Source organism: Glycine max, chromosome 9 (genome assembly GCF_000004515.6).
Source record: "Glycine max cultivar Williams 82 chromosome 9, Glycine_max_v4.0, whole genome shotgun sequence".
Taxonomy (NCBI): Eukaryota; Viridiplantae; Streptophyta; class Magnoliopsida; order Fabales; family Fabaceae; genus Glycine; species Glycine max.
In genome coordinates this window covers 13,964,457-13,983,918 of record NC_038245.2, presented here as the reverse complement: position 1 = coordinate 13,983,918, position 19,462 = coordinate 13,964,457, and the positions used below count along the sequence as shown (strand labels likewise).

The 19,462-nt window shown below is 27.9% G+C and overlaps 2 protein-coding genes and 1 pseudogene across 2 annotated transcripts; all 3 read left to right on the top strand.

Moving 5' to 3' along the window:
• Window positions 1-791: 791 nt before the first annotated feature.
• On the top strand, window positions 792-1,259 carry LOC100789995 (guanylate kinase 3, chloroplastic-like; annotated as a pseudogene).
• A 3,758-nt stretch (window positions 1,260-5,017) lies between these two features.
• On the top strand, window positions 5,018-6,566 carry LOC121172833 (uncharacterized). The gene is made up of 4 exons (XM_041005467.1): window positions 5,018-5,308; window positions 5,402-5,818; window positions 6,203-6,307; window positions 6,402-6,566. The coding sequence occupies exons 1-4, from the start codon at window positions 5,018-5,020 to the stop codon at window positions 6,564-6,566; spliced, it is 978 nt and encodes a 325-aa protein (XP_040861401.1).
• Window positions 6,567-8,135: 1,569 nt separating this feature from the next.
• On the top strand, window positions 8,136-8,838 carry LOC121172745 (uncharacterized). The gene has a single exon (XM_041004865.1). The coding sequence runs from the start codon at window positions 8,136-8,138 to the stop codon at window positions 8,700-8,702; it is 567 nt and encodes a 188-aa protein (XP_040860799.1). The 3' UTR covers window positions 8,703-8,838.
• The last annotated feature ends 10,624 nt before the right edge of the window (window positions 8,839-19,462 follow it).

The window sequence follows — 19,462 nt, the reverse complement described above, 5'->3', positions numbered from 1 at the left end:
CAATGTAATATAATTTGTTATTTTCCACTAATACTCCCAACAAGTATCATTTTAGTTTTTCAACATAATATTAATACTAAGGTTAATTTTGTAAAATCATTACTTTTTTCATTTATTTATTAATTTTTCATCGGTGCAAAACAACCTAGTGAGACTTATTTTTGAGATAGAAGAAGTATTGATTATGGTCATCAATCATCATATTTAATTTCTTTTTTTAATAGTGTCTATTAGTATTTATTGATAATGTGACATGCATTTAAATATTCTTCATTTACTCATTATAATTATCATCTTAGGTTGTTTTATAACTCCCAATAAAAATTAATAAATGGATGAAAGATAATAAAAATTTTACAAAATTAACTTTATCATCATTAATTCATTTTAAATTTTTGTTTCTCATCATTATTATTATAAGAGATACACTACTAAAAAAATTACTTTTTTACGACGCGCAACTGTCTTAGAATGTCACGCGATGACAGTTTTGTAATTAAGAAGAATAATTTTTTTATGACACACATTTTAAGACAGTTTTACGAAACCGCATTAGAATGTACTGAGGGGAACAATAACGACGACGGGTTTATATGTAAAAACGTCGTTGTTTTCATTCCTCTAATTACAAAATTGTCACTGATGTACTTTGAAATCCCTTTCATTTCTCCCTCCACTCTCTCGTGCTTCCTTTGACTCTTGCCTTAGCCACCAGCTCACGGCCGCAATGGCGTTGGTAGAGAGGCTCGTGTATGCGCTAGTAAAGACTACATCTTCGTCTCCAAGCTTCCATGGAAGAGTTTCTCGGGATGGTGGAGCGGGAGGAGTTGTTGGAGTATGCGCTGGTCTACGGTGACTACAAGGAGGTCTCGAAGCAACAAATTCGGGAGTGTCTCGCGAAGGGCTGCCACGCTGAAGAAAGTGCTCGAGAAGTCGACGGTGTTTGTGTTTGTGGCGGCGAAGAGCGAGATGGCATTGGTAGAGAGGCTCGTGGATCGGAAGACAGAGATAGTGGAGTCATTGCTAGTGAGGATTGGTACTGCTAGGAAGGAGATGAAGCATGTTAAGAATTTTGATTATGTTGTGGCCAATGCTAAAGGGAAGCTTGATAATGCAGTCAAGTTGATGGAGTCTATTATTGATGCTGAGAAAGCTAGGGTTTCTCAAAGGAGTCCTCTTTTGTAACAGACATGCACATGGTATACCTGATTTGTTTTTATCTTTTTCTGAGTATGCAATTGAGAATTTGTGTTTTATGTGAAATTTCCGTGCTCGGTAGAATGAATTTGTTTGCACTTGACTGATTTGATTAATTGGTGAGGTCATTGAAGAATGAAATTGTCATGTGTGTTTCACTATGAAAAGGATTGGTGTTTCTAAGAAAATGGCAACTACAAATGGAATATTCCTTATGGACCCATGACATTGAAGAAGAGATTATTCGACTATGTAGGTAATTTATGTAGAATAACTACCTCTACTGTTGATATTGTCACTTGTTATAGTTATATTGGAGTTTGATATTCTTGTCTAAGATGTTTTCTAACTCTTTTAGACAAGCATTTAAATAGATTGATTATCTGCAAAATATCTGAATGAAATATATAAATCGATGTTTTCAACCATATAGTAAATAACATGATAAATACAATTAAACATCGATTTATAATTAGTAATATTTTAAGGTGTTACAACAACCGTCGTTAAAAGTCCATTTTAACCGTCATTAAAAAACTTTATTGTAATAGTGATATGATTGGAAAATATAATTAATGATATATTAAAAAGACAAATGACAATTATTCTTGAACTTATTTTTCTTCTTGTGATGATTATTACGGGACAAAGGAAGTAACACATTCCATGTTATCTTAGTATAATCAAATACTAGTTAAGTTACTCTTGTGATGCACGGGATAAATATTTTATATGTATTAAATCTAAAGCCTAACTGTGCAACATCCATTGACTAGTTGTGTTTGATCCTTTGGCTAGTCTTTTTTCTACATACCAAACATAATTGATTTACAAAAGTGTGGCTAGCATTTTATTCCATAAGCAAATTTTATTTTGTAGTATTTTGGAAATGTAGGTAAAGTTTACTATATTGATGACATGTCATCTAAAAAATAATCTAAGGATATTATGTTTTTTAAATCTTTTTTTGTGTGATTAGAGACCACAAAGGTCTCTTAATCTATTAAGTCAAAGACTAATTTTACTAATGACGTATGATTCTCATTAATTTTAGAAAATTTTACATAAATTAACTTAAGGGTTTTTTTTTTTTCCTCAGAATATATTTTTTAAGACAAAAAGGTCAAACTGCAGCCAGCTAGGCTGGCACCCCAGCAACCGTCTAGCTAAACCAGCAGGCCACGAAATATATTAATAAAAAGGACCGAAAACAAAACACATGGGGACCATACCAAACTCATGGAACAATTAAGCGAACCTATATCTGAATCTAAAATTAGGGCGGACATTCCTACCATTTACAAAAAAATATCTGAATGAAAAACGGGACAACTATCCCACAAAAAAAGAAAAAAAGAAAAAAAACATATGTGTGAGAAGCATGAGAAGCTAAGGAGTCTGCACAGTTGTTCCCCTCGTGAAAAATATGATCAATAAAAAAAGCCATAGAGTCAGTTAGTCTCAATTATCCGAGTATTTTTAAATTTAACTTAAATTTATAAATGAAAATTAAGCAAAATGGTGTATGTGATTTTTATTATTAATAATGAATATTTTGTTTTATTATATAACTTCTAAAAATAAATCGAAGAGATTAAAAATTAAAATAAAAATAAGAAAATAAATTATTTGAATTAAGATATAACATCTCTATCGATATTATATGTCAACATATACAAATCAAATTCAAATTAGAATTGAATACAATTATAATATTCTTAAAACTGACTTTATTTGAAATAAGAAAGATAAATGTGACACGGTGTTTAAAAAATTAAAACTTACACTTTAAAGTAATAGTGCTTAAAAATGACGAAAAAAAAGAAATAGAAAAATAAAATTATAAAAATCTGATATAGAAATTACTCCCTTGCACCAAAAGGCATAAACATTAAAAATGGTAGGTTATTTTAGTATTTATGGAAGCATCACATTAAATAAGAAATAACCCCATTAATGATCCTATAAATAAAACCCTGTCATACCAACCGTATAAAATTATAACAATATATATATAATATTATTATATTATTAAAATGATATAAATAATTTCCTATTAATTTTATTATAAATAAAAATATGTAATATAATTATAATTTAAATCAAGTCGAACTCTGAACCAAGCTACTTGCACGTTTCAATCAGAGTCAAGTTTGGATAAAAAATAAAAGTTTTTTTTTATCGAATTCGAGTGGAGTTACAAATCAAATTATTTTTATCGAGTGGAGTCAAATTGAATTAAATTCAATCCAATTTGACTCATTTTTTACGGTAACAAGCACCTAGCCAAGTCACCTAATTACCAGGAATTTCAAATTTTATCATCCATATTGACAAACCTAAAGATTAAAAGAAAAACTTAATTGTAAATTTTTACCATCCAAATTTTCATAATTTTATGAATTTCAGTTGAATGGTAAATTTTATAAAAAGATGAAAGTTGAACCGTAAAATTAAAAAAATAAAATTTGAGTAATAAAATTTGTAAAATGATAAAAGTTGCATGATAAAATTTCCATTAAGTCTTAAAGAAAATAGATTTAAAAAAAAAAAAAAGTCGTCAGCTTAAGGGGTGTATTGGATTAAGATTTCAAAGGATTTTAAAAGAGTTTTTTATGATTAAAAAGTCTTGTGGTATTCAATCAAGACTTTTATAAAATATAAACAAATCTTGTGGTATTCAATTAAGACAATAAAGATTTTTTTTTCAGGGCAACAAAATCTGTTGGTATTCAATTGAGATTTCTTACCACTTTTAAAATGTCTTTTGGTATTCAAAAGTAAATAGATTTTGATGGATTCTTTTGTGGAATGGATTTTGAGAGACTTTTTAGTTAGAAATACACATAAAATACTCCTCCATCAATCTCACCCAAACCCTTGAGACTTTTCATAATCTTCCAAAGACTTTTTCTTCTCCTGCCGAACAAGACACAAACCACTACCAGGTTCATTCTCTTACAACTTTTCAATCAATTTTACCTATTTTTTTAATGGCAATCGATAGTCAATATTGTTCATACTATATGTATATTACACAAATCAAAAGAAAAGGGTGCTGTATATGCTTCAAGTTCGTATTCATATTGTTTTCAACGTCCAGGCAATGAATATGCATCAAAAGAATGGCAATTGATATGCATCAAGATTTCATATTGCTTTTTTTAGTACTGTATATGCAAATCAAAATAAAAAACTCTTTTTTTTTTTCTGTTTCTTCAACTTGTTTTTTTACAACGTCCATTATTATTATTATTATTTCTTGTGTTATTATTAAAATGTTAATTATTAATGTGTTATTATTATTTTTTTGACAGCGTGTTATTATTATTATTATTGTGTTAATAATTTTTAATTGTTATTGTGTTATTATTATTGTTATTTTGTTAATAGTTTTTTTTTAAATGATTTTATGATATATGAGTATTATTTTTATGGAAAATGCTAACATGTGCCCTTAAGACACTTGTTAGTGTATTATGTATAGAAATTTTGTATTGAAAGTTGTGCAATTTACTTTTTTAAAAGTCAAAAATTGTTGTTTTTAAGACATAGTTACTATTGGAAGTATCCTTAACATGTGCCCTAAGTGCGCATGTTAGCATGACCCTTATTTTATTATTAGGTAGTTTTTTATTGGTTTTTCTATTGAATTGTATAGTATTCAGGATATAGTCACTATACTTTTGACAATTAGGAAACAATAACTATTTTTGTCAAATAACTAGTTTCTTATATATATATTAGCGATCAAATGGGGGATTCACAAGAAAATAACAAAGGAAAGAGTAGAGACAAAGATAATTATGTATCTTGGACTATGGAGGATACCAATGAGTTGTTGCACCTCTTGGTGGATGCTATGAATAGGGGATTGCGTGATGCCAATGGGTCACTTAGCAAACAAAATGTAGAACGAATAATACTTCCTCAACTCAATGCAAAAACTAAATTCCCTAAAACTTATAGTCATTATTTGAGTCGGATGAAGTGGTTTCGAAACCAGTATAACATGATGTCAACCCTTATGCGCAACAACTCTGGCTTTGGATGGGACCCAATTGGAAAAACTTTCACTGCTCATGAGGATGTATGGAAAGATTACTTAAAGGTGAGCTAAGTTCATAATCTTTTAAATATATTAATAGTTATAATTTAGTAAATTATAATATTTGTAGTATATTAACAATGATTTTTTTTTTAGTCCCACCCAAGTCACAGCAAACTTCGAGGAAAAAGTATGGTTGATTATGAGTATTTGAAGATCGTTGTTGGGGGTGGAGTTTCTAGCGGGAATAATTCTATATCAGTCGATCCAGATGATACTGATGCAACAACTTTTGAGCCAGAAAATAGAACTGTTGGGATAGAAGAATTTTCATATGATCCTAATAGTGATACATTCATAACACCAAATAACTATGAACCAGCATATCAGCCTCCATCACCAAACCAACCAAGTCCACCATCCCACCCCCCTTTAGATTCAGAGGTTCCCATAGAAAAACAAAACTGTCACAAGCGAAGGAGATCCGAGTATGGAGGGAGTTCAAGCGCTGTTGGGATCAACAATCAAGGCAACGTTCTGGAAAATCTTTCTGTTGGCATTGGGACTATTGCTGTGAATTTTGAAAAAATATCCAACATGATGGAAAAAGAAAAAAAGATAGAGATAGAGATAGAGAGCTCGAGGGTATTATTTGGGATGTTATAAAAGAAATTCCAAATTTGGATGACATAACGCGTTTCAAGACAGCTGAATTGTTAAATACTAAAGCAAAAAAGGATTTTTTTCTTGAAGATGTCACCGGAAGAACGCTCATCTTGGATAAACTTTAAGTTAGGGAATAATTAATATTTTGATCATCTATTATTAACATATTATTTTAAACATCGTGAGTTTGTTGAACTATATCTTTTGGGTCTCTATTTTGGTTGAAGTATTTGGTTTGTTTTTTGGTCGAACTATCATTATTTGAGTCGGATGAAGTGGTTTCGAAACCAGTATAACATGATGTCAACCCTTATGCGCAACAACTCTGGCTTTGGATGGGACCCAATTGGAAAAACTTTCACTGCTCATGAGGATGTATGGAAAGATTACTTAAAGGTGAGCTAAGTTCATAATCTTTTAAATATATTAATAGTTATAAATTTAGTAAATTATAATATTTGTAGTATATTAACAATGATTTTTTTTTTAGTCCCACCCAAGTCACAGCAAACTTCGAGGAAAAAGTATGGTTGATTATGAGTATTTGAAGATCGTGTTGGGGGTGGAGTTTCTAGCGGGAATAATTCTATATCAGTCGATCCAGATGATACTGATGCAACAACTTTTGAGCCAGAAAATAGAACTGTTGGGATAGAAGATTTCATATGATCCTAATAGTGATACATTCATAACACCAAATAACTATGAACTAGCATATCAGCCTCCATCACCAAACCAACCAAGTCCACCATCCCACCCCCCTTTAGATTCAGAGGTTCCCATAGAAAAACAAAACTGTCACAAGCGAAGGAGATCCGAGTATGGAGGGAGTTCAAGCGCTGTTGGGATCAACAATCAAGGCAACGTTCTGGAAAATCTTTCTGTTGGCATTGGACTATTGCTGTGAATTTTGAAAAAATATCCAACATGATGGAGAAAGAGAAAAAGATAGAGATAGAGATAGAGAGCTCGAGGGTATTATTTGGGATGTTATAAAAGAAATTCCAAATTTGGATGACATAACGCGTTTCAAGACAGCTGAATTGTTAAATACTAAAGCAAAAAAAGATTTTTTCTTGAAGATGTCACCGAAGAACGCTCATCTTGGATAAACTTTAAGTTAGGGAATAATTAATATTTTGATCATCTATTATTAACATATTATTTTAAACATCGTGAGTTTGTTGAACTATATCTTTTGGGTCTCTATTTTGGTTGAAGTATTTGGTTTGTTTTTTGGTCGAACTATTATGGTTGTATTTTGATTGAAATATTTGGTTTGTTTTTTGGTCGAACTATTATGGTTGAAGTATTTAGGTTATATATTTTGTGAAATTGTTGTGGTTAAACTTTAGTTATATTTATTTTATATATGAATTTGTATTAACTTTGATATTAACTTTGATATTGACTTATAACCATGACCATGACATAAAGAACGAAGAAATGGATGGAGATATATATAATGAAGATACAAATGATGAAGATATAGATGACGAGGAAACAAATGAAGAATTTTATGAAGCCACATACACATATGTGATGGCAATTTATGCTTTAATAGATATATTAAATCAGTTTTTGAATATGATGCGTGGTGAACATATTGAACGTCCATTAACTCGACGACAAATTACTAGTCGGGGATATGACTATATACACAAAGCATTAAACGATGATCCTGCAATCTTTCGACAAGTATATAGATGTATCCTGATGTATTTCGAAAGTTGTGCACGATTATAAGAGAAAAAACACCTTTGGAGGATACAAGATTTATTTGTGTTGAAGAAATGCTTGCATCATTCCTACAGATTGTCGGCCAGAACACTCGATATTGTGTAATCCGCAATACATTTGGCCGATCACAATTTGCTACAAGTGAAAATTTTCACAAGATTTTGAAAGCTCTGAACTCATTAGCACCTGATTTAATGGTTAGACCAGGCTCAACTGTGCCTGCAAAAATAAGGGAAAGCACAAGGTTTTATCCTTATTTTAAGGTATGTGATCATTATCTAATTATAACAAAATTATAATTATAATTGTGATTATTATAATAATATTTATGATTATTGATACACACACTTTAGGATTGCATTGGAGCTATTGATGTACACATATTCCCGCATCAGTAAAAGGACGAGATGTAAGCAGTTATCGTGATCGTCATGGAAATATATCATAAAATGTATTAGCTGCTTGTAACTTTGATTTAGAATTCATGTACGTTCTTAGCGGGTGGGAGGGTTCAGCACATGATTCCAAGGTGTTAAGTGATGCTTTGGCAAGGAAGAATGGACTTAAAGTGCCCCAAGGTAAGTATTATCTGGTGGATTGTGGATTTCCTAATCGACGCAAATTTTTAGCCCCATATCGAGGTGTACGATATCATCTACAAGATTTTGCAGGTCACGGTAATGACCCTGAAAATGAAAAGGAATTATTTAATCTTCGGCATGCATCCTTAAGGAATGTGATTGAGAGGATATTTGGTATTTTTAAATCGCGGTTCACAATTTTTAAGTCAGCACCTCCATTTCTATTTAAAACACAAGCAGAGCTTGTGTTGGCATGTGCAGCACTTCATAATTTTCTTCGCAAAGAATGTCGTTCTGATGAATTTCCAGTGGAACCTACTGACGAGTCTTCATCTTCATCTTCAGTGTTACCAAATTACGAAGACAATGATCATGAACCCATTGTTCAAACACAAGAGCAGGAACGAGAAGATGCTAATATATGGAGGACTAATATAGGTTCAGATATGTGGAGAAATGCTAATAATTAGGCGAACATGAAGTGAGAATCACTTTGTTATTATTTTTTTAGGCAATAATGACTTTGTTATTAAAAGGTTTAAAATTTCTATCGTTTTTATTTTCTTTATTCAAACATTATAATTTATTTATCATCTTTTTCATTCACTTTTGTAACTTCCGTTATTTTTTTGTTTAAAATGTATTAATCTTTCAAAATCTTAAAAATCCATAAAGTACTTTGAAATCTTAAAAATCTGTGTTAGAAATCCATTAAAATCTTGGGTTAAGAATCCTGATTGTAAAAAGTCTTTTAAAAAAAATCTTTTAAAATCCCACAAAATCAATACAATCCCATAAGAAACAGAGCCGCTTTGCGTGATTCACCTACGATGGAATCTAACGACTTCTTGCTTGCAATATTTTATTTATTTATTTATTTTTTTGCTGAACCTTCTTCTTGCTTGCAATGCTTTCACAGTTTTACTCTTCACAAATTATAAAAGTATCTTACACGAAATGTATATATCTTTTTTTTTTCTTTGTTTAAGAGAAATAATAGGAATGCACTCTTTTAAATATATTTTTGGGTTATGTTCCATATCATATTTTAGTTGATTTTTAATTTTTTTTCAACTGAAAATTTTATTTGATCACTCATTAAATAAGATTTTTTTAGTAGTTTTTAGTATTTTTTTAAAATGTTACTTGAAGTAATATTTTTAAAATTTAACTTTTTAACTTTTTATATTTTTTTCCATTTTATTTTCAATATATTTATTTATTTTTCTTGATATATTTTTTAATTATGATTTTAGTATTTTTTTGTTATTTTATATTTTTTCGCTATTTTAATAACTAATTTTATCAAATACTTATAATTTAATAAGTTAATTTTTAAGCTCATCCGACTTTTAGCTTTACAACTTCCAACTAATTTGTTAACTAATTTTATTAAATATAGCCTTAATGTTTGATTTAGTGATAAAAAAATCATGGTAATTACAATCAAAGGTTTAATTTTTAAGAAGGGTTAAATACTATTTTCTTACTTGCAGTTTAGTATTTATTTTTTGTCACTAATTTTTTTTTTCGTTCTAGTCTTTATAAAATATGTTTGTTTTATTTTTTATTCTTAACACTTTAAATAATAAAAAATAAAAAGACAGTTTTGAACAGTAAAAACTTTTAAAAATAATACAGTAAAAACTTTTAAAAATATTATTTAACGCACTTTAAGGATAAAAAAAATATATTTTATAAGAATTAAAACAAAAAAAAATTAAATTATAGGAATGAAAATAAAAAAATATTAAATTATAAGAATGAAAAATATATTAAAATTGTTTAAGAATTATAAATCCTCCTATATAATCATGATTAGTAGAAATAATTTAAATCTGTTTGGTTTAAATATTTCTAGCAATATTATAAGTTTTTCTGGAAATCAAAGAGTAAAGAGTAACATAATAATTTTTATTTTAAAAAAAAAAAAATTAGATTCTCACTTCTCTCAAGAAAAAATTTCAGTGGAAAACTCAACGAAAAAATATTCATAGGAATATTAGATTCTTAAAAATGATTTTTAAAATGTGTACATCATCTCGTCCATGTCGCCATCGTATATAGAACACATTAAGTGATTCCAAATTCTTACAAAGGAATATGATATTTTTATTTATTCTAAATCTTTATTCTTTAGGAATTAGCACTATCAAAATGAGTATTCTTAATAGGAATGGATGCTTGTATGCCTGTTAATATATGATTTTCTGTTGACTCTTTGGAGGAGTGGTCCAATGTATATTTAGTTTTAAAATATATTTTAAGAAAAGTCTCTTTTGAAATCAAAAATGTATTTACTAAAAATATCATATTTTATTTAGAGTTCATTATTTAAATTTTTAAATAAAAGATACTAACTAAATCTTCATAATTGATGGTAGGAGATATAAGATTGGTTTTGTGAAAAAATATAAGGAGGGATAGGTAGTAACTTTGAATGCCTCCGTTAACAAAAATTTAACATATTAAGTATTAACAACTAACATTTTATTCATAAAAAAATCATAATTAATTGTATTTTTTATGGAATAATTTATTGTATTTAAAAAATTCATTAATAATAAAGATAATCTATTTCTCTTTTCTTGAGATTATCGATTACAGTTTACAGGCAAGATTTTATTAATTTAAAGTTTTTGTTTTTTGGTTTGAAGTAATAGTTATTGATAAACAATATCTTTATTTATATAAAGGAGAAGGATGAGATAGTTTTGGAATATAAAAAGGAGGTGGGTAAGAGTTATTTTTGAAGAAAATCAAACTCATGAGTTTATCTTTTAAATATATATATATATATATATATATATATATATATATATATATATATATATATATATATATATATATATATATATATAAAGAAGTAAGGGGCACATTTTTGTAAATATCATTTTGGAGCATAGATGGGGTAAATTAGTAATTGAAAGGAAATAAAATTTTAATAAAAATATTTTTATTTTAAAGGAGATTAATTTGATATTAATAGATAAATTAATTATTCACATTAATGATATATCAATCATAGGTTTTAATCAATAAGAAAAATTAGCAGTTTTACTCATAATTTTTGTATAAGAAACTTTTATTAATATTTTCATTTTTTAATAACAACAACCAATAAGAAAATTTTACTCAAAAATTAATTTATAATCAATTTTTTAATGATAAAAAATTATACACAAAAAATTATTTCTTTATATATCTTTATAAATAAAAAAATTCATCAATAAGAAAAGAATATTTTTTTAGTACTATAATTATATTTCATTTATATAATTATTTCACATTATATAATATCTATATTTGGAGAAGATATTAAGTTTTTTTGTGTGATTAATAAAAATAATTTAATTTCAAATTGAAAATATGATGGTTCATCACTTAAAAAAATTGTTAAAAAATAGTTTTGCTGTTAAGTATGAATGTTTTGAAGGTTATTAACATTTTAAAAAAATAATACCATAATAAGTCACTATGAATTTTAATTAAAAAAATGATTTCATATTTGACTGTTACAAATATGAAGGAAGTATAGTCATTATTGATAATTGACAGTTATAAATGAAAAACACTCATTCTTATAAGATGTATAATAGATGTTTAACATTTAAATAAAGTAAAATAATAAATATTAGACATTTTTGGTTGAAAACTTGAAACATGTTTTGGCTATGACCTCAAGAGTGCTACCGATTGGTGGCCTCTTGTGTTTCTGTTTGAAAGGCTTGCGCTATTGTTTGACAGGTCATTTGCTTCAAGTATTGTGAATACAACATTAAGGACGAATGTATTTGAGAGGACTTTGTCTCAAGTGTCCTTTGTGACCAGTCAACCGTTAGGTTATTATGGTTATTGGCCTTTGTTCGCGTTCACCCATCATAGATCCTGTTCGACAGATATGCTATATTAGGTGATGATATTCTCATAATCGATCCACTTGTGGTGGAACAATACCAGCAAGGCTTATAACGGCTTCGTGTTAAGATATCCACACACAAATCTTTTATATAATTAAGAAACATCTCATATATAAAAATTAAAATGAAATTAAGGTACATTTCATACATAAATTTTTTTGGTTAAAAATGGTGAAATAAAAGGAAGGTTTTGAAAATCTGTGAAATAAAAATAAAAATATAATATTTAGAGTTCATTCATAAATTTAATTAATAAATGTTATGATCTCAATGCACGGGTTTTAATTTTTTTTATCAGGTTTTGAAGGTTACTTACGTTTTTTTAATAAATTAATGTGTTAGAGATTTTAAAATGTAATTATTCAACACTATTTCAACACTATAATTGATGGTCTAACATAAATAAGGTAATAATTGTTATTAAAAACTAATTATTAGAAAGCTAAATGTTAGTAACAGCAAAAAATATAAGAGAAAATATTGTTACCAGTTTCAACACTTTCATTCCGCTCAAGTTTACCGAATAATTTTGGTAGACGTTCAGTCGGTAATTCTACCAAGGTAACGGGTTTTATTGTAAGATATCGTTACCAGTTTTTTTTTAAAGTATCTTTATTTAGTTGATGGTTTCTATTGCAACATATTGTTACCAGTTTTTTTAAGTATCTTTATTTAGTTGATGGTATTGTGACGTAAGCTCAATTGGAGTCATCAATGCATTCAGCTTGAGATTGAGACCTGGTCTGCCTTGTTAATTTGGTTAGGATGTATGAATTTATGATTTTTCTTTATCAATTTAGGTGACTCTTCTATCCACATCTGTTCAATTACTTGCCCCTCATTCCTCGCGTTGCCCCTCATTCCTCGGGATGACAAAACCTATTTTATTTATCTATCTTCCCAAATTCCTTTGCAGAGGGATCCAATGCTTTTTACTCTGTATAATGACTGGTCGGTTCTTTATCTTATGATTCAAATATTTATTAAAAGGATCTAATAAGTTCACTATATAACCATCCATTTTTATGAATTAAGAAAATATGTATAAAAATTCATAATGATTTTTAATTATGTTAATTATATCAATAAAAAAAATTATGTTGATTTATAATATTGTTTAAGCGAATCACCTACATGCATAAAAATAGTGAATCACATAAGGAGATTAATTTTTATATCATTTAAATATAAATGTTTAATTGAGTTGCTAACTTAAAAGGAAACTCAAAATGAATATATTTAATTTAATCATATATTAATATAATCATATATTCAATTTAGTTTTCAATAAGCTTTATTTATTTCCATTTAAATCAGGGAAATATTTGTTTTTATTTCACTTAATTGAAGTAAAAAAACTTTAGCAAATATTATATTATTTTTTTAAAATATTTTTAACATACTTTTCATCGTTTGAAAATGATACAAAATTAGTGTTTTACAATGAATTTAATTATCAACAATATATATTTTAATCCGATTTCAATCCCCATTTCCTATGAATAATAAACAATATCATTTTTACTTCATATTGTTATTTTATTCATTGAAATTTATTGTTAAAAACAACATTTAATTGATATACAAAATATATTTGCACCTAAATATTATTATCATATAATAATCATTATTGCAGGAACAACAATAACGGTTCAAAAGTCACTACTTTCCTTTAAAAAAATTGTTACTTAAAAACACAAAATTTGATTATTAAATTGAAATTATTTTTGTAAAAATTTTAATAATTAATTTATTTGTTGTCTTTTAAATTCCATGATTCATATTACAAACTTCAAACCGTTTAATCTTATAAAAAAAAAAATCTTTTTTAAGCTCAAAAAATATCTTCTAAAAATTTAATCCTTTACTATTTTATTTTTTTATAATTGATCTTTTAGTATTTTCAAAAAAATAATAATCATATATTAGAATAATAAATGATTATACTGAATTATATATTATTTTACTGAAATAATGAAAATATTTTTTGGAATTACTTTTTTATCAAAAAATTGTATAAATTGATAAAATTTTTTGGAATTATTTATTTTTCTATTCTTTGTATAATTTTAAAAGTACATGGAATGGTCGTTATTTCCCGTGATATTTTTAATTTTCTCTCAAAAAATAATGATTAATGATATTATTAATTCCCATAAAAAAATTGTAATTCAATCTTCCAAAAAGGTTATTAATGATATTATTTATAATCAATATATAAATATATTGAGTTTTTGAAAATATTCTTAAACTTTAAATTTATATGTACATTATATAATTTTATTAATTTATTTTATATTGTCATATTTTAAGAATATTTATATGTTTTCAGTCAATTAAGACTTAATAGATAATGATATCTGTTTAAATTTAAATTTATACTAATTCATATGATAAGGATAACTAAAATTATTTTTTTTTAATTAAACAATACGTGGATTAAATTATGAAACTTGATATATTAATTTTATTGTAGTTTTACATATTTCAAGTTTTTGTTAATAATTTATTTTCGGTATATAGAGATAATATATTTAAAATAAAATTATGACGTTCGTTGGATAAAAAATTAAAATTTATTACATTCTTTAACAATTTTTATGTCTGTTTTCAACTTAGGATAATCACTTTGAGTAAATAACACAAACTAAATAAATAGTTCAATTTTGTTATGTAAATTTATACATAAGTTAAATATTACACTTGATGAATTAATTCTATCATAATTTTGCATATTTTAAATATTTTTTTAGTAAACATTATTTAATTATTTGTTTCATTAAACTTAAGATAAAATTTTGCCATCAATTAGATATCAAAAAATCAAGTAAAAGATATCATATTTTTTTATAGACATCTATGTCTGACAGTTAAATAAAAAATAATAAAAATTAAATAAATCCACTCAAAACTCTCTGTTTACCCCGTCCGATATGGATAAAAATCTAGTTATATATATAAAAAAAATATTGTATTTATTTCCGCTTAAATTTATATTTAGTTAAAGTTTAAAAAATAAATTAGGAGACGTTTGTTTCAAATTATAAAAATTTGCATTCCTGGAAATTATATTTCTAGAAATGTTATGCATGAGAATATTATTCCTATGAAAATGTTTGGTTTGCATTATGAAATTTAGGAAAGAAATAAAATTTATCTCATTAAATTTTTTTAAAATATAAAGAAAGAAGTGGGAATGGTATAGTTATTGTAGAGAATAACTTCCATATTCCCATGGGAATACAAAATAAGTAGCATAAACATGTGTATTTCATATGCCTACAAATTAAATTATGTCTGAGAATTTTTTTTATAAAACTTATAACAAAAAAAATTGATATTTTTAAGTCCATATTTAGGAATCTTTCAAGATAACTTGAAAACAAAACGCCTTCTAAGTAAAAGTGAATTAATTTCATAGTTTTAGCTTAGAAGCTTTTGAATTAAAAATTACATTTCATTGTCCAACATCAATAATTAGTTCATCACGATAAAAAGAAGAGAGTAACTAAAGTACATTTTTTTAATGGATTCACCCCTTTTGTTAGTTGCACAGAATCAGCATTTACTACCTCTATTAATATTCTCTGAATATTGTTTGAAAGGATAGTGACAAAGATCTATCCCAATCATGTGAGGTTGGAAATGAATTAGAAAAGTTAAATAAAATTAGTGAATGAATGATACAGCAGCATCCAATTATAGCGTGTTGTAAAGCAAACCATTTTTTTTCTTTTATTAAAATCAGCAAAGCAAAGCATTTTTAATTATTATAGGAATTGGAAGGTATTTACATCTGTAATAATAATCTCATTCTTTAATCAATGGATTATCCTTTCTTTTCCTTTTTCATTCTATTACGTACCTGTCAAATTAACGTATCTCACATTATCTAATACCTAATCTCATTTTAGATTTTACATTCTCATTGCGGTAGGTAAAAAAGGGACACGTAAAGTTGCTTGTTTGAAAATCAAAAAGAAATCTTGTGGCATTAAAACGAGTATTTGGGTTAAATGAAATTGGATTCGGATTTGTTAATTAAATAAGGTCTCAGTTTTGTTAAATAAGATGCCAGATATGTGTCTTGTGATGAAAAATATATAAATGAGAAAAGAAAATTAGTCAAAAAAATTAACTATTTACAAAACTTATGATGATATTTTACGCTAACATCATAACGATATAAATAAAATAAAATAAAATTATGAAGATTTCCCGGAGATCTTTCCTTGGATCAATCTCGAGGTTATCAAGTTGTAGAAATCCTCAGACAGTGGCTAGATACTTGGCAGGAGCTGGTGAAGGAAAGTATTTCCTGTTGGGGACTAATATTGCAAGCCATTAGCAGAAGCTAAACTAGCTGATCCACTTTAAGAACATATACCGAGAAGCCAATAGATGTGAAAACGTCCTAGCAAATCATGCATGCAAAATGGGAAAAAAGTCCTTAATTTTGGTTTTTTAGCAACCCTGTATTTTGGTTTATGATTAATTTCATTTTAAATTAAATTAATTTTAAAAAAATAACTTTTGCATCAATTGTCATATGAATAACTAAATTTTGATCCATCAAACTCTTATGAAATTATTTTTGTTTTTAACTTATTTTTATACAAATTAATTTGAATTGATAATTAATTTTTTTTTTATTTTCGTATTAAATTAGTTTGGATACTTAATTTCATATTTATTTCCCTCATGATAATGTTGATTGTTTATTTCATTTATTATAAATAATAATCACAAAATTAGTGTAAAAAATATAGCCTATGACCTCTTCCTACTTGAACAGTATTCTCATCCTGTGATTCATCTCATCGTATATTGTGTTTGATAACTTGCGTTGATTTTTTTCATCTCTAAGATAGATCATATTATTTTCTCTAATCTTGATGGTCAACTAATATTCGTCGAAGACAAACGCATACAAGATGAGTATGAAATTAATTTTTGAACCAATCAGAATTTGAACTCTGAATTACTTGATTAAGAGACACAAATCACTACCACTTATATAAACTATTATTGGTGATCAATTGTATATCTTACTTCCAATAATTTTGGATACAATCCTTGAGGAATGCTAGGGATCATACTTTCACACACACTCCTCTTTATTGGTCCAACTCACCTCTTTTTAAAACCATTACTTGTCTATCAGATATCAGGTTTAGTAACCTTGTATTTTTTTAATATTATTTTTTTTTATTAATTTTAAGACCCAAAGTTGTCCTCCTCACCGCACAGGTAGCACACATAATCAAATTCATCCAAAATCAAAGTTGCATCTATGCTTTTCTTTTTCTCCATACAAGTTCAATTTCAAGTTTTTACTTTAAAAAAATCGTTCCATTTTCATCATACGAATTCACCAATCATCGCTACTACAAATTATACATTTAACATCGCTAGATTAACATCGGTTTTGGACAAAACCGATGTTAAGCTTGACGCGGTGGCATACTTGTAAATAAGACGAGTTTATTAACATCGGTTTTGTCAAAACCGATGTTAACATAGACTCGTTAACATTGATTTTTTGAAAAACTGATGTTAACATAGTCTCGTTAACATCGGTTTTGTAAAAACCAATGTTACGTAGTTGATGTGAACATCGGCTTTTCAAAACCGATGTTAACGAGACTATGTTAACATCGATTTTGAAAAAAACTATGTTAATGAGTCTATGTTAACATTGATTTTTTTAAGAAAACCGATGTTGTGTTTTTACTAAAATTAAACTAGAAACCTTATTCACTGCCCGTGCTCAGTCTCGCAAGCCTACCCTCGTCATTGCCATTGCCCCTGACCCCCCCAAGCTGAGTCTCGCAAAGCCACCCTCTTCATTGCCATTGTCCTTGACCCACCATGCAGAGTCTCGCAAAGCCACCTTGGTCGTGCTCTGGTCGCAAAGCCACCCTCTTCACTGCCATCGTCACGCTTTCTTGCTTCGTGTCTGCTGTGACGTTGCTTTCCTTGCAGCCATTGGCACCGAAGCACTCTTTGTTCCTCTTCTCGTGTCTGTTGTGTCTTGGTAAGTTTTGCTTTTGCTTGCCATTATTTTAACTTCCCTTAGTGTTTTGCTTGTACTTGCTATTGTGTTTTGCTTGTATTGGGGTGTCTAATCCCCTTATCTTTTTAGTGGGATGCTTGAGTTCGATATTGTATTTGGTTGAATACATTAATGTCTTATCACCCAGACTTAGAAACTTACACTTTCACAATGTTAGTAATTTTCTATAACTCTAGAAGCTAATAGGGTTTAGTTAAGAGAAGCATAAATAGAAAGAGAAGGATGTAGGTTCATTTACTATGTAGTGTACTTGTAAGGGGGTGGTTGTGGTGATGTTCTCTAGCATTAACATCGTAGTCATGTTCTATTTTGGCTCAGTTTTAGACAAATGATGCTCCTCTGCCATAAGCTTTCTAATTTCAATTATGAGCAATTGAATTTGCTTCGATAATGCCTCATCTTGTTCATCCCTGTGCCTGTGTACATCTTCAAGTTGTTTGGACTTAATTTGTAGTTCTTGTGACATCATTTCTATTGCCTTTTTGTTTTGAATGTATTTGGTTCAAGAGTTGTTACAGTTTTGATTCATTCTGATTTGTAATAAGCCTAAGCTCTTGATTGCATTTCTGGAGCATACTTACCTTCAGTTTTGTGATCTTCTCTTTAGCCTTCTCAAGCTTAATTTCTTACGAGGTGTACAAAACATCAGTGATCTCATTTTGTACAACTCGATGATGTTATTCCCAAGAGAGTAGCATTTTAGAATGGATAGGCCAACCCATAGGGAATAATACAGCTCAATTGGTTTCTACAGTGTTGGCCAACATTGCAAATTAGAAAACGCTTAAATTTAGGAAAACATCTCTATAACATTTCCAAATGAATCAACATGGCATGCAGTTATTTTAGAAACCTTTTAAGGTTTAGGGTCTTCTCCTCTACAATGCTGCCCTACCTCTGTAAATGACTGAATGCACCTAGCTACACTTGAAACTTTAGTTGTAAATCTCAAACTCAAACTAGCTGAAGTGGAATGCAATGATTAGGTTAGTCCATCTATATTATAGTTCACCACTTCAGTTGATAATTGTTCCAACATCCTGAAGCAGCTATCAGACCCACAATGTTTAGGAAACAATAAAATGAACATAAAGAGAATACTCACCATTGTTAGGCAGAGATAATCATTTTTTGGCCTGCTTATCTGCCTGTGATGTTCTCTCCTTTGGATTACTATGAGATCTTGACCCAATTCTAGGTTTTAAGTTAACTTCTTCAACAGTATTTTCAACTT

What these genes read in the sequence shown, in the direction of transcription:
- LOC121172833 (XM_041005467.1), top strand. Translation starts at nt 5,018, where the DNA reads ATGGAGGATACCAATGAGTTGTTGCACCTCTTGGTGGATGCTATGAAT. An exon ending in TTGGCATTGGGACTATTGCT is followed by an intron (nt 5,819 to 6,202) that starts GTGAATTTTGAA and finishes TTTCGAAACCAG; the next exon opens with TATAACATGATGTCAACCCT. An exon ending in TATGGAAAGATTACTTAAAG is followed by an intron (nt 6,308 to 6,401) that starts GTGAGCTAAGTT and finishes TTTTTTTTTTAG; the next exon opens with TCCCACCCAAGTCACAGCAA.
- LOC121172745 (XM_041004865.1), top strand. Translation starts at nt 8,136, where the DNA reads ATGTACGTTCTTAGCGGGTGGGAGGGTTCAGCACATGATTCCAAGGTG.